At 39.9% G+C, this 15,974-nt stretch overlaps 1 protein-coding gene across 1 annotated transcript in view; it reads left to right on the forward strand.

The window, feature by feature from the left end:
• Nucleotides 1-15,104, forward strand: part of OSTF1 (osteoclast stimulating factor 1) — a 39,091-nt gene extending 23,987 nt beyond the window's left edge. Inside the window, exons 3-10 of the mRNA XM_042452463.1 lie at nucleotides 3,956-4,006; nucleotides 4,121-4,184; nucleotides 7,215-7,268; nucleotides 8,969-9,076; nucleotides 10,200-10,249; nucleotides 10,377-10,455; nucleotides 12,093-12,191; nucleotides 13,308-15,104. Coding sequence (XP_042308397.1) covers nucleotides 3,956-4,006; nucleotides 4,121-4,184; nucleotides 7,215-7,268; nucleotides 8,969-9,076; nucleotides 10,200-10,249; nucleotides 10,377-10,455; nucleotides 12,093-12,191; nucleotides 13,308-13,366 — 564 coding nt within the window. The 3' untranslated portion in view covers nucleotides 13,367-15,104. The remainder of the gene's footprint in view (nucleotides 1-3,955; nucleotides 4,007-4,120; nucleotides 4,185-7,214; nucleotides 7,269-8,968; nucleotides 9,077-10,199; nucleotides 10,250-10,376; nucleotides 10,456-12,092; nucleotides 12,192-13,307) is intronic.
• The last annotated feature ends 870 nt before the right edge of the window (nucleotides 15,105-15,974 follow it).

A 15,974-nucleotide genomic window follows, 5' to 3' on the forward strand; every position in this document is an offset into this window, starting at 1 on the left:
ATTAGTTTGTTGAGGCACCAGAGCTCTCTGGCAGAGAAGGCTCAATGTCTCAGGACACTATGTTCCCAGAATTCCATAGCACTGAGCCAGGACAGTTAAAGTGGAGTTAAACCAGATTATCTCCCCAGTGCGGATGCAACCTAAGAGAAGGCAACTATTACAAAAGGAAGGAGAGTGGATTGGATTCAGGGAGGTGGTACTTTAGGGAGCATGGAGAATAATTATAATAAATTAAAATTTAAAAAACCAAAAAATGTTTTTAAAATAATAATAATAATAAGTTATTAGTTTGCTGAGGCACCAGAGCTCTCTGGCAGAGTAGGCTCAATGTCTCACAACACTACAGTTCCCAGAATTCCATAGCCTTGAGCTAAGGACCCCACAACAAACTACAACTCCCATAATAATAATATTAATAATAATTTATTATTTTAATAATAATAATAATAATAATAATAATAATAATAATAATAATAATAATGTTAATAATTATTAATTTTAAAAATAAAAATGCAGGGCACTTCTGGCCTTACCAACCTGAGGAGCAGAATATATTGCCTGTTGTTGTGTGCCTTCAAGTCATTTCCAACTCATTTTGACCCTAAGGTGAACCTATCAAGGGTTTTCTTGACATGTTCCTTTAGAGGGGGTTTACTATTGCCATCCTCTAAGGCTGAGAGAATGGGACTAGCCCAGGGTTATCCAGTGGATTTCATGGCCAAGCAGGGATTCAAATGCTGGTCTCCAGAGTTATGATTCAGTGTTCAAGCTACTAGTCCATGCTGTCTGTCTCCCTGGTGTCTGTCTCCCTATCATGGGGTTTTCTTGGCAGATTTTTTCAATGGGTGTTTGCCATTGTATTGTAGCAAGAAATGGTGATGAAAAAGGTATTAAGGAGCCTGTTGGTTTCTGGTGTCTATATGTGACTGTGAATGAAGAGAGATGGTAAGATAGCCAGGGGACAGCAGAAAAATAGCCCATGTTATTTTCCTGATTTAAACCATCTCTCCCCTGTTGGCTTTAGCACTGCAGCACATAAGAAAAACTAATTTTGTTACAGGTATAATGGATATACTTTTTCTACTGCAGTGCTAATAATAACTTGAGGTTTTTGGCTATCTAGGAAAATGATAGCTAAACTCTTTCCCAAGTGTTTTAACCAATCAATAGGGATATCTTTTCATCTTCTTTAAAACAAACAAAAAACTCAGGAGATTCAACTATAAATCCCTCATTATATGACATTTGGCCCATCCATGAGAGCTGTTTACCTGGAGCGATGGAAAACAGTAATTGATTCTACATTTCTCAAGATGCAGCCTAATATCATTGCACCAAAAGGTGACACTTCCAGCCTCCATTCCCCTTCTTGAGACTTACATCTGACTATACATGGAATTATTTTAATATCTGGGTTGATTTTGGAAAGGCTTTTCCTTATCCCAATTTTTGTAATGGTCAGCCTGATTAAGAGTACTCAAGAACTCAAAAGCACATTCCACTTTTATGACATTTTAGTGGACTTAATAAAAGGTATTGTCTTAGTTTAATGTCATTGTCTAAGTCACGAGCAACACAGCTGCTTTTGTTAACGTGCTTATTTTTCCCATGAGAAACCAGTAGGTGGCAGCAGGGGACAGCAAAAATCCCTTTTCTTTTGCTTTATTTTCAATCATTGCCTCCTCCTTGGGGCAAGCAGAAACACTCTTCTTTTCTTCAGTTGCAGAGCAATTAATCTCCAGTTCCAAAATCTAGCTTCCTTTTCTTATTTTTGGGGGTTACCAGGGCCACTTTTTGATCCTTCTCAGATTCCCTAACTTTTCATTTCCAATAAACTAGGAACAATTCATGGAATTAAAAATGATTTTACACTCGCTCCCCTGTTCAGACCTGACATCAGCTCCAAGCATCTGATTTCAGGGGTTCATCAGTCCTTATGCCTCTTGTGGTTCAAGATCACTTACCCCACTCCACTTTTTTAATCATTGTAAGCCACCCAGTCTTTCACACTTTCCATAGCAGCATTACACTGTGTTAAAAGATTAATGGAGAAATTAAAAAGTGGGCAGCTTAGAGGCACTTGTGTCTGTCCTTTAAGTCCAACAGTTGGCACTTTGGTAATGGACTTCATCAGTGGTACTGAACCCGCTTCTGTTTTCCGTCCTGTACAAATTTGTGTGTGCAAGAAAAAAAATGGAAGATGTTAGGGAGGGGGAGCAGTTGTTTTTAATGGCCTTTAAGTTGACTTCACCCTATGGTGACCCTGTGAATGAGAGATCTCCAAATCTCCTTGTTCTCAGACACTCTGCTTGGTCTTGCATATTCATGGCCATGGCTTCTCTAGACCTTTTCACACGGGGAAAATTGGAAGGTTAAACTGGTCACAATGTAGGCTCATCCAGGGCATTAGGGACAGTTTTGCAATTGCTTTTCAGATGACTGTGTGCACAAACAGGTTAGAAAGTGAAGTGAATCAGGGAATAAGCATTTTCACAAAAATACTGTGTTTTCATTTCCAGTTCATTCACAAATTTTCTTTTTTCATGTAATTGCAGCAGTCTGAAAACCATGTCCTGGATTCTCCCTGTTCCCAGATTTCTCATGGTTCCTTTGCTGTGCCAAGGAGAGGGAGGCAGCCTTGCTCTAAAAGGGATACACACATACAACATACACACCTCTTTCCCTCGCAGGGCTGGTCTCCTCCTCCTGCAACAGGGAACAGCTGGTGGGAGAGCAAGAGAAAGGACATTTTGGAATTCCTCTTTTATAGGAGGGAGAAATTGAGATTATGTCCTGGAAAAGGAGGGCATCTGGGAGTTTCAGTCCTCACTAAAATCAGGAAGGTTTATGGACCAGCCACCTCCTCTTTCTATCCAGTGTGACTTGTGTGTGTATGTATGGTTTTATGGGAGTTTGCAAAGGGAAATCTCAGCCTACCTTCCGCTGAAACAGGTTCTGGGACAAAGACGATTTTCCTCCCCAGTTTCCCTTCCATCTCTGGAGCATGTGTGTGTGTGTGTGTGCACTTGTGGAAATGACAGTTTGGAGCATGTGCAAAAAAGTTATTCCCAAGTAAGCAACGGGATTTGTCCTCATCTGTCTGAAACCCAAATTCACTTTTGACACACTTTCTTGCCTAATCTGTTGTTGTGCTTTGTGTGTGATAATCATTAGTGAATTTGCTTGCTTTTCCGGAATGCCAACACTTTAACTGTTTTTGGGAGGAAAGCATATAGGTCACCGTGTGAAAAAGTCATCTGAATTCATCCATCTAGTAGACAGTCTTTTTCTTCTCCTATTGCCCTCAACTTTACCAGGAGTTATTGTCTTTTTCTAGTGAGTGCTTTCTTCTCATGATATGGCCAAAATGTGACAACCTCAGTTTAGTCATCTTTGCTTCTAAAGAGAACCCAGATCTGATTTGCTCTAGGACCCATTTATTTGGTAGCGCATGGTATTCACAGAATTCCCAACTTCATTCTCTGCATGTGCCCTTGGAAGCATTTGAAAAACAACTTGAAGTCAGTACCACACCTTTTGCTTTTGCATCGTGCCCCTGCCCTTGACTTGGAAGGGAAGCTATGAAGGAACTTGAATATATCCTGAAGTGTAAAATATATCACCAAATACTAAAGTTAGAATGTCCCATGTCATCTTATCTCCCATTTCTGTGAATGGTTGTGAGAGCTGTAAAGTAAAGATAGCTGACAGGAAGAAAATGAACTCATTTGAAATGTGGTGCTGGAGAAAAATTGGGAATTAGGATGAACTGACAGAAGTGTATAAAATTACTGTTAGAGCAGGAAGCCAATGATGTATCACTTCTTTGAGGTAAATGGAATGAGTCTTGAAACATGGTCAGGCCAGTCCTTGACACTGTGGTGGGAGAGTTGGATTGAAAATACCTTGGTTGAAATCAGTACATAAACTGAAGACAGTCTGTTTGTTGTTCCAGCCAGATGAGCTGTATTTTGAAGAAGGAGATATCATCTACATTTCTGATATGGTAAGTTTATAAGCACAATGCGGTAACAAGTAGGCCATATTACATTAAGTAGTGGAATAAATTTTAAATGGAATAGTATTTTTTGTTTCAAGCAATATTTTCTTTTCCCTCCAGAGTGATACAAATTGGTGGAAGGGGACCTGTAAAGGACGGACTGGACTAATTCCCAGCAACTATGGTATATTTCAAGTTTGTTTTGGTTTTCAGGACCTCTTTCTGCACAGTAGCTGGGAAGGAAAAAAAATCATAGTTTATGCTATTTCTTTTTAGAAAGTATCTGTGAGCAAGAGCCAAAAGGATTACAGTATCCTAAGCTAATGTCAGAACCAGAACTTGTATTAGTTACTTTTTGACTATGAATTCCATAATCCCCCAACCACCATAGCCAGTTTGAAAATGGAACTTTTCCAAGCTCTGGTCAGAATTGGCCTGAAGTAAATGAGCTAGTTCTAGAAGGTGATCTTAAATGAGAAGAATGTGTCAGTGTGTTACCATCTCGTGGATTTAAAGCAGAAAGTGCCATTTGGAGAACCCTAACCAAATGAGATTTCATCTGAAACAGGCACATTTTAACTTGACACATTTAAAAAGGAGTGTTATTGACACCAGTTGAAGTTCTTTGAATAAGGCATCTCAGAGCCTGGTTATCACTACAGGAAAATCCTACTATTTTGTAAATATACAGTGCTCTGTGAAAGGTGATACTTAATGAAGAACCTGAAATCTTAAGACTGGCATGAAAAGAGATCCTCTGTCAGATCTTTTGGTCCAAAGTTGTTTGGGCTTTGAGGGTAAACATCAGCACCTAAAATTAACCTTGCAAGCAAATAAGCTGACAGCATAATCCTTTCAAAATGGGTGTAATATAAACAGTTCTGGCTGAATCAGTTAGAAATCTCACAGCTACTTTCTGTGCTAATTTGAAACCAATTTAATGGCTGCAGGGAAACTAAAAGCAATGAGAATGGTGGGAACAAGCCTTACTCCTAATTTGCAGCTTTCTGGACAGCAATAAGAGCTCAGTGATTTTATATCTTTTTCTTTTCACTGTAACAGCAAAACACTTGTCTCTGCATATCAAGATGGGTCCTGCTGAAAAACTAGTGCAATTAGTACGTTTAGTGTTTGCCTCTGGCAGGCAGGGACTTTTTATTTAGACAGGCCTTTGTGGTGGAAGGGCCTTTTAAGGGATATGCTATAATTTTATATTCCTTGGTAAATGTGTTTTAAACTTTTTTAAATTGATATTTTAATAGGATTGCTTATTTCATGCTTTTTAAAACTTTTAAATCATGTTTATCTATGCTTATGGTGCCATCTACATAGTAAACTCATTTATTGATTGTTTAATTTGATTTGATATACACTCATCCTTCCCCATTTGCGGCTTTGACTTTTGCAGATCTGATTATTCGTGGATTTTATTAATATGTTCTAGCTAGGAATATCTAAGTCCTCCACACAACTCTGTGGTCAACTTTAACCAAAGGTCAAACTGAAGGGCATATAGATTCCTAGAGAGAACACTCCACTAGGCATTTGTAGCTCCTCCAGCACAATTCTATGGTCAGTGTCTGGCAGCTGTTGACCACAGAGTTGTACTGGAGGACCTAGAGATTCCCAGAGAGGTGTTCTCTCAGGTAAAAACATAGTGTTTTTGTTATTTGCAGTTTCTCCACATTCACAGGGGTCCTGTGCCCCTAACCCCAGCGAATGTGGATGGATGAGTGTGTATTCCACCTTTCTCCCATTATTGGAGAAAAGACTCTCTTGGGACTTGTGCTGTGAGAATGGTGAGATATGAATTGAATAAGTGAATATATAAATACCTAAGTCTTTCCTTTTATTCTAAATCTTTTCTGGTTCAAATTTCCTTTAGATATACAGATTCCAATATCCAACCTGCATTCCTCCCCAGACCTTTGAGAATTAGAGACAAAACCAGGACACTCATAACCATTGTTTGGCAGGGGTAAAGAGTTAAAGTATAGAGGATACCAGCATAATTTTTAAGTCTGTATCGGTGATTTTTAAATCACTATCATAAGATGTTGGCAGAGCTTTAGTAGCTAATTGCAGAGGTTCATAAATGGCAGCTAATAAGCAAAATATGTACATGACTAGGTAACAGAGCACTCTTGTATGAGGATGGGGAAATGTTCACTTACAAGCTTGAGAGAGTTTGGGACTTATGTGTATGAACCTCAAAGGATGCCAAGAGAAGAAGAGAGAAAGGGAAGGGAGGTTCAAAGTGAGAAAACACAAATATCTTCCTTAATCTACCCCACCACCATCAAAGAGGGAATAGGTGAGACACCTGCCAATAGAATAATAAAAATTACATGTCCCAAGTCTCTCTAGACTACTGAGAAAAAGCAGCAAAGGATGGTACATTTTTCACAGCACTTTACAGAGTCATCAAAACAACATAAAACCTGCCAATGGTGTGCAATCTAAAATCACAAAATATAAAATATAGTAAACAATTTATCCCATTAAAATATCTATAAAACTATAGACAAACAATATACCCTTTGTCTAAATTATCAAAGATATCAGGCTGCAGCCTGAAATGCTTCCATAAGCAAAAATTTTTTAGTTCAGGCTTAAAATAGGCTTAGAGAAGTGGTAATCTACAAATGTTTGGGGAGATGGTTCCAGGAATGTGGAGAAGGGGCAGATCTGAACCAGGGAAGAAGAAACTCTTGGCTGGGTCAGGAGCCCTGAGCCTCTGGATTGAACAATAAAGCCTAACAAAGAAAACTGTTGAGCTTATCACCCTACCCCTCATCACCAAAAGTGATCTTCCTTACTGATGTAATTTTAGATCCTTGATACATTGTTTACCAACTGCAGGATGTCTTAATGTGCACTTGAATTTTCCATGGCAGTATTCACTCATGTCCAATAATTTAATCAGTATGAAATCTCTGACAGCAGTTGTCATTAGAGTCACATTCCTGACATCCTTTCCAATATGGTTGATGGTTCAAGGATTTGGTTAGAGAGGCCTAAACCTTCTCTTTCCTGGGCCAAGCAGATGGACGCACACACAACATATATATAGCCATCTCGGCAATAATCCATGATTGTTGATGAATGTTGGGGCATTGGTGCTGAAGAAATGGAAGTCTTGGGCCTATTTAGTGAGGCACAAAAGATAAATGTTGGTTAAAGTTTTGTGTGGGTTTTTCCTCTTTTATTTTAGTGGCTGAACAAGCAGAATCCATTGACAACCCACTACATGAAGCTGCCAAGAGAGGTAAGTGGATGGGGTTCATAGCGTCCAGATCCCTGATGTATTTTTCAGTTGCCAACCCACTTTTGATAGTTGTCACTGTAGCAGAAGCAGCCACAGGATCTACCAGAATGCTGCTTTTATTAACCAGATTACTTGGAATTCAACTGTTCTCTTTCCATTTATTTTAGGGGTGAAATAAATGGTATGTAGCGTTTTCTTTAAAGGTCAAATTGTCTCACAGCTGGATATTCACATTTGCAATGGACTTTTCCTTTCTCCTTTTCCACCCTGCAACCCCTAGCCTTCAGGAGTAGAGGGTGCTTGGAGGTGGGGAGGAGACTGCAGCAGAACAATGTTGCTCACAAATGCCATTCTCTTGGTATACCAAGAGATCTTGTCTCCTGTCTTGTAGGATACAACCTTACAAGAACAGGATGCTGGGGTTTTTTTTTTGGGGGGGGGGGGGGTGTTGGACAATAAAGGTTTTTTATTCTCTTTACAAGGAATGGTGCTTACAGGTTTTTGGTTTTTTCCCCCTTCCTGGCTTGAATATTTCAGGCAAATAATTTGGGTTCCATGTTCTATATATTCTTAATTTGCTGGCTAAACATATTTACCTTTTTCTAAAAATATATTTATGGTAACCAGTAGTGTCAAGAACTTCCCAACAGTAAAAGCTGCTTGACACTGGAACACACTCCTTTTGAAGGTGGTGGAGCCTCCTCCTTTGGAGGTTTTTAAAGGTGTCTCAGGGGTCACATAATGCTTTGGTATCCACCAGTCAACTGATAGGGAGGTCGCCCTCTCTGGATGGTGATGGAGCTTCTGTGGCGTCCTGCTTGCAGTTTTCCACCACCAGATGAGTCACTTTGGGAATCTATCAGGAACTGCTTAATATCAACAAAATCTTGGGGCTCCTCATTTTCCCAGCAGACCTTTTAAATATTTGGATTTCAGATACTCTTAGTGAAATCCTATGTATGTCTGTTCAGAATTAACTCCCACTGAGTTCAGTAAAACCAGCACAGGGTGGGAAGCTACAACAGGTTTAGGGGCTGCACACGCCCCTCACTACAGTTTGGAGGGGCAAGCTGCCTCCTGATTTTAATATTCAAAATTACCTTCCCACTTCCTGTAGGTAATATTGGTGTAATTTGTCACATTGGTTGACAGATTGCAGTTTGCTGTAATTACAGGTCCAAGAGAGGTATTTTTGAACAAGGAAGCAAACTAGAAGTCCCTTGCTTACTTTCTGCTTTTAAAAAGTCCTCCCCTAAAATAACGCAGGACCATCCTGTAGAGGAAGAGCATCTTTCAGTTTTTAAAAATTATGTGGGTTAGGGACACTTCATGGGACACCTGTTCCTCACTTGTAGTGTATATGAATCCTGGTGTATAGGATTTTGGATGGGCAACATTTGATTGTGTAGATAATTTATTATTGCCAGAATTTAACTGCACAGGCTCTTTTATTTTTAAGAGATAAATACTTAACTTGACTTTCCCCTTCAACAAAGACCTTTCTTTGTGCTCTCTGGTGAGTTTCAAATGGAAGACTGCCTTTGCATGAGATTTTCATTCCTGCAATTACACCATGATTTAGGAACTTTAAATAAATATATACATTGATCCAAAGTTAAATTGCTAATGTGTGACTTTCATGGTTCTCAGTTTGACAACAGATTTTAAAAATTGTGTTCTGTTAAAAATGTGTTTTTCAGGAAACTTGAGCTGGCTGAGGGAATGTTTGGATAACAGAGTTGGTGTCAATGGTTTAGACAAAGCTGGAAGTACAGCATTGTACTGGGCTAGCCATGCTGGACACAAAGGTAAGGATATTTGAATTTTTGAGTTCAAATTTCTCTGAGTTCTCCTTTTTCTAATTTTTATTCTGTTCTCTTCCACATTCAGACCACTGTGTATTTATTTAAAAATAAACAAAATATTTGTTTTCATGTGTGTTTTTCTAAATTACATGTTTTTGTATAAATGTTGCCTACAGTTCTTACTAGCAATTTCTTCTGATATGTAATGTATTTAGTATATTGTTTTCACAAATATACATGTTTTGTGTTCGTGTCCCCTTAATATATACAGTGTGCCTGCGTTTTACGTGGGTGCGGTATATGCTGAAAGCCGCATATGCTGAAAGCTGCATACACTGAAAGCCATGCTGGAAAAGCCCCTCATGCACCCCAGAAGAAGTAATGGGATGCGCACCCGTGGCATGAGCCCCATTAGTTGTAATGGGGCTCCAGCACACACAAAATTCCCCTTACGCAGAGGGATCCAGAATGTATATCTTTGTATTTAGTTAATGATTGGAGAATGGTATGGCAAAATTTGAGAAATTGTGAATCCCAAAAAATAATTGTGTTTCATCTTGTATGTTTGGTTTGGAAAGTGTGCATTAAACTCACATGAAGATGCAACCTGAACAAACTCCTGCTCCTATCCCTACATAAAGGTATACTATAACTTAATGGGGATGAATGATAATCTTCCTGTTTTCCCATTTGCTGAATTAACCAGCTACTATTTGCTCATTCACTGCCAGATATAACACATTCTGAATTCCTGTATGATAAGATTTAAATTGGAGTAAGTGAGGCAGCTGGTGGTTGTTGAGGAATAACTGTATTAGAAAACAAATTATAATAAATAAGTGTATGTCAAAATGAGCGTGTGTCTAAAATTAAGTGATCTGAGTAACAAATCAGAAAATAAAAAAAAACTCATCCTGGATTAGGAAAATGAGGGGGAGAAAGGATATCATCAAATTCAATACTTTAAGTGCTTGTCAATCCCACTTTTACAGGTTTAAAAATATATATATATGGATGCTTTGAGCTGATGGGGTCTGAATTCTGACTGTCATGATATATCATGAATGCAAGCAAAATAAGTTCTAGCTTATCATGAGCTTTTTCCTTTTCTTTTCACTTTATGTAGACATAGTGGAAGTCTTACTGGTGCAGCCAAATGTAGAACTAAACCAACAGGTAGGGAATCATACATTGAATAGCTTTCAAAGAATTGGCCTCTAATAATGATTGGTTTCCACTGGAATGAACTAAACATTCAATGACACTTCAAGATCTGATGTTTATTTCCCTTTTGCTTTCACAGAATAAGCTGGGAGACACTGCATTACATGCTGCTGCATGGAAAGGCTATGCAGATATTGTAGAAACACTCCTGGCAAAAGGTAATTTATACATTAGCACCTTCAGTTTTTGGCCTTGGTGTCTGGGAACAGAAAGACGTAGAGAAAGCAGGAGTGGTAAAGGGAATAGAAGAGGCCACAAGAAGGGGTAGGAAAGCATGATAAGTAATAGTGGAAGGACCAGTATGTGTCCTCCTGCCTCAGGTGTCAGGATGTGTTGGACCACCTCTTTCTTTACTAGTAGACTTAGCCATGACACAATGAACTACTGTATTATTCTTTCTAAGCTTTAGCATATCCCCCTTCTTTTTGTCTAATGAGAGCAGGAATGGACTATTGTGGGAGGCAGCCTTAGGGGGCTGTACCCCAACACGCTATAGGGAGTGGTCAATTTTTGCAAAGCAAGGTTTTTGATCCCCAGGGATCAGAGTGCTCCAGGCACTTTGCCCACCCCTCCTTTGGCTGTCTCATTTATTTCAGATGTACTGGTGGATTTGCTATGATTTTGAGCACATTTTACACAGAGACTTGGATTATACATAAAGTTAGGGGTTGGATTAGATGACCTCTAAGCTTTTCCAGCTTTATGTCTTAACATAGAGTCTGAGCTTCTACTAAAAACTACCGTATATACTCGACTATAAATCAACTTCACATATAAGTCAAGGGCAGGTCTTGGGGCTAAAATTATGAATTTTTCCATGACCCGTGGATAGGTTGAGGGTAAAACTTGGAGGCTCCTTCAGTGTGTGTATGTGTGCACGTGGCAAGAGGGACTCTCATTGAGGCTTTTTGCTTCAGTGGTTCAGCTTTCATTTCAGCCTTCACTCCCCAGGCAGCGAGGCACATGAGTGGGAGAGGGACTCTTAAACAAACAACAATACAATCAGTCATGCAGGATTAATTCTGCTTGACTCAAGAGAGAAAGAAACTGCATGTGGAAATCTAAAAGAGGTGCTATCACATTACCATAGTGACCCATATTTACATCAACCTGGGATTTTGGGGTCAATTTTTGGGCATACATTTTTAGACTTATGGACGAGTATATATGGTAAAAGCCACAGTTGACTGTGGTTCTTCTTCAAAGCAGAATGGTGCCTCTCCATCCCTTCATTTAAGTAGTGCAGTGGAGCCAGTGCTCCCATGCCATGACTACTAGGACATGGATTACCAGGGATGATGGCATCATTTGCTACCCCTCCCCTTAGGCTTCTTTGTTGCCTCTTGAGTTTCACTGCAATTCTTACAGTAGCTGATATATTTGAGGGTGGAGTTCTTTTCCAAGCAACAGTAGCTATCCCTCTTCTTATACAAAATGTTTCAAAGTGACCTGGGCTTGGACAGGCAATTAGGTTGTATTAACTTAACAAAACATCTGCTACTGCTGCTGCTAAGCTTGAAAATGGAAGAACTGGTTTGTTCATATGGAGCCACACAGTTGCCTGCATTTTTAATCTTTCTTTGGGAATATGTCATGACAAGCACTTCACTTCAGAATTTAGTGTGACACTATTACTTGGCATGTCTAGGATGAAAGCTAGTGAATGCTAGAGCAGAAAAATTAGTTCAGTTTTAGGCAGGAAGTGCCACTAAAGATAGTGAAGATGTGCGGCTCTAGCTTTTACAAGAATGGATTTTAAATGGATAACAGTGTGCTCTGTTGTGCTTTCACACAGGTGCCAGAACAGATTTAAGAAACAATGAGAAAAAATTGGCCCTGGATATGGCTACTGATGCAATGTGTGCTTCCCTGCTTAAAAAGAAACAAGGGCAAGGTAAGATTTTAAATAAATTCACATACATACATCCATGCACATGCACACACATGACACTAAACTTCCAACTGTCCTTCTGATACCTTGAATCTACAGGTAAACTACAAGTATTCCTTAGAACAGTGGCTTTATCTATCCAACATGTAAACAACTATACTCTGCTGTTTCTTGTTAGTGGCATATACAGGTGCATGTTAACTTTATATCTACATGTGTCTGTTTTTGTTGTTGTGAAGGTTGGTATTCCCTTTCTTCCACTTCAGTGCCCCCCCCCCCCCGATGTAATACAGAGCCACTGAAGAGCCTCACAGAGCCCCCCAGATGTTCTGTACTAGGAGGCTCACAGAAGCTTCTGGATAAGTCCCCATAGTTAGACATACAATAATTATATCAGCTGCAGAGATCTCTGCAGGAGCCCAGAATGCCTCAGCAAATGATGTAATCACTTTGTGTCTGCTTACAGGGACATAGCCATGATCTCACCGGGCCCAGGAAGGTTAGGTGAGAGAGATTTAAACAGCTCCACAAAAGACCTGAGTGGTGGTAAATGGCTCAGTGTAGCACAGATTCACAGCCTATGTCTTCCAGACCCCTCCCCCACATGGGAAAAGTAGATTTTGTCATTCTTGAAGGCATACAGGAACAAAAATTGGGAGTTTGAACTGGTCAGTGGGCCTACAACCTGGACCCTCTTATCCATCAAAAATCAAAACTGGAAATAGCTATCTGTTCAGTTAATAGATTTTATTTTCTCATTTAAAAAAACCTGTGTTGTTGTTTGCACTCCAGTGGCTGCTGGGGGCAAAATGTTGCTCCACCAAATTTGGTTACCCTTGCAAAGACCCTTAGGATCAGATCTGACTCATAGACACAGAGCTCAATTCACTTTGAGTCTTCTCAAAGTTTGAGGAGTTGTGAAGACAGGAAGAATTCTTCACGGTTTAGGTGGACTTTCAGTTTAAGAAAACCGAGATATATACAGAAAAGTTTCCTTACTGGAAACTTTAAAGTGTGGAAGATCAGAATAGTAGATCTTAAAACATCCAAAATTCCTTGCTCTACTGCAAACTTTCAACTACAAACAAAATTTCACATTTCTTTTATTCTGCATTTCAGATATAATGCGAACATTAAGCAATGCAGAAGAGTACCTTGATGATGAAGACTCTGACTGAATTTCCTTAATACTGTTTTGAAAAATGTACAACCTCTGTTGCCTCCATATTCCTCAAATGCCTTGCTTCTGTAACTACAAAATGTACTTTTAACATATACCCTAATGAAGTGTTACAATAATTTAAATAAGAGATTCCTTCCACCAGGTAAAATAACTACCATGTCTTAAGAACCATGAATTCTTTAATTGCTTTTAAATAATTTTTCTAAGCAAGAGTGTATGAATGATGGATTTTTCCTTACATTTCCTGTTATATTGAATATAGGCATAGCCCTTTAAAACACAAATACAATTTCGGATATGTATATATTTATATATATAAACCTACTTGAAAGGTTAATAGCCATCTTAAACCTATCTGCCATGATCAGCTTTATTTGCAGAGTGAAGTATCTTAGCAGAATGGTTGATATTTATCATATTTCATCTTCACACTTTTATCTCTTGCTTTTTCTGTCTATCATTCCCTCTCCCACCTTCATATGAAGGCACTGTGAGCTCAAATTTGGATATTGGGGAGGAAAATATTTTATGTAAGGAAAATACTTCTAAAGTGAAATGGAGCAGATGCTGTCCCCTTCTGTCAGCTAATACTTTCTGTATAATACTTGAACATTATATTGCTGTAGATAATTCACAGCAAGAACAGGTAGTGTGCATAAAACAGTCATGGCCAGAATTTAGGGAAGCATGAAAAGTTGGTTACTTCATCATCCATCACAGGAAGCCACAAATGTCTCTGTCCATCAGTTGTATAGAGGATAATGGGAAGTTTCCTCCATTGTGAAATGAAAATGGTTTTAGAAACAAGCTGTGTTTTCTCAGCCCCAGTCTTTTTCCTGCAGTTGTCACCTCTAGGGCCAAGCAGACCAAAGCATCTCCCAACTGTTAGTATGGGAGGGGTTTGCCCCAGCATATATCACTCTTCCCCAGGAATTTCACTCTGTCTCTATCTTTATGTACAGGTGCCTGCCTCACACAACAGAATAGTAAGGATGGCAAACACAGCACTACCACTCAAGGAGCCATGGCATTCCCTCTTGGCCCACAGTACTTGGTTCTAAGAAAGAACACCTCAGAGACAGATGTTTGGATCTGTCAGCTTCTGTGGAGAGCAGTGCCTGTTGCTTTGTATAGAGCTGATTTGCCATCTCTCTGCCTCGCTCTCAGAATGGGACAGGAAAGGATTCAGAGGCAGGGGTGGAGAAGGGAATGCTGGCTGGACAAATCGGAAGAGGGTGGTAACTTGGGTAGCTACTGCAAAATACAAAAGTGCTCTCTGTGTGTGGATCTCAATCTTTGTCTCCAATTTGCAGGAATTCTGAGAGTTGAAGTCCAAAACCTCTGGAGAACCAGAAGTTGAAAATTACTATATAGCTCTCAATCAATCAATCAATCTGAATCTCATATTAGCAAAGAGAAGTTAAAATTAGTGAGTGAGTTATTATTGATTTTCTTTTCTCTAAACTTCTTAGATTAGTGGTCCTCAGTGTTTGGTCCTCCGGCAACTTTGAATCTCAGTTCCCAGAAACAGCAGCCACCATGCCCCATGATGATGGATTCTTGGGAATCTAAAACAGTTGGAGAACCATAGGTTGAGAACTCATGCCTTAGATCAGGGGTAGGCAACCTTTTTGAGCCGGGGGCCGGGTAGCTGTCCCTCAGACAACTGGGGGGCCGAAGCCAAAAAAAAAAAAAAAATTAAAAAATTAAATAAATTAAATAAATAAATAAACCGGGACAGATGTAGGACAAAAATTTCAAATGGAGGACACTTTTTTAAAAATATGGAGGACACGCTAAAAAATTTGCTGATTTTTAAAAATATGTTAATATAAATGCATGTTTCGGAGGCTTCTATAGACAATTGTTCCCCTTGCCTGCCCCTTGCCCCCCCTTGCCCGCCTCCTCCTGATAGGCCAAAGGCTCCAGCGGCAATCGGCGGCAGGACTGGGCTGGGGCCGGTCCCAAGGCCTTGCTGGGCCGCATCCGGCCCGCGGGCCGCAGGTTGCCTACCCCTGCCTTAGATAATAAACTCTATACTTTGTAGGCAGGTATTTCAAAAAACTCTGTCCTCTATTCATCTCAGCATACCTGTAACTGAATCAGATAATCAACAGTTATCCTGGTTTTCTTCCCAAACAAAGGATTGATGATACACTGGTCCCCCGGGTTACGAAATACCCAGGTTACGAAATTTTCGGGATACGAATAAATCCCATAGGGATTTATTGTTTCGGCTTACGAAGGTTTTTTCGGGTTACGAAAAAACCCCGGCGCTGTTTTAAATGGAGCCGCGGCGCAGCCGCGGCTTTTTCCCCATTAGCGCCTATGGGCTATTCGGCTTACGAAGTATCCCGGGTTACGAAAGCGGCGGCGGAACGAATTAATTTCGTAACCCGGGGTACCAGTGTATTGTTATGAACAGTTCCAGCTACTGACTGTAGACTAAGGATATAATTCTTCACTATGGGGCTGTGCATACAGTCCCAAAGGGGTGGCTTTCCAAGCCAGATCGGGGCTACAGCAACCTCACGGCCTTTCCAGGGTGTGAAAAGGAGCCTCAAAAGGCAACCCCTTTTTGCACCCTGGAAAGGGTGCGATAG

The sequence above is a fragment of the Sceloporus undulatus genome, chromosome 2 (assembly GCF_019175285.1).
Source record: "Sceloporus undulatus isolate JIND9_A2432 ecotype Alabama chromosome 2, SceUnd_v1.1, whole genome shotgun sequence".
In the NCBI taxonomy this organism is placed as follows: Eukaryota; Metazoa; Chordata; class Lepidosauria; order Squamata; family Phrynosomatidae; genus Sceloporus; species Sceloporus undulatus.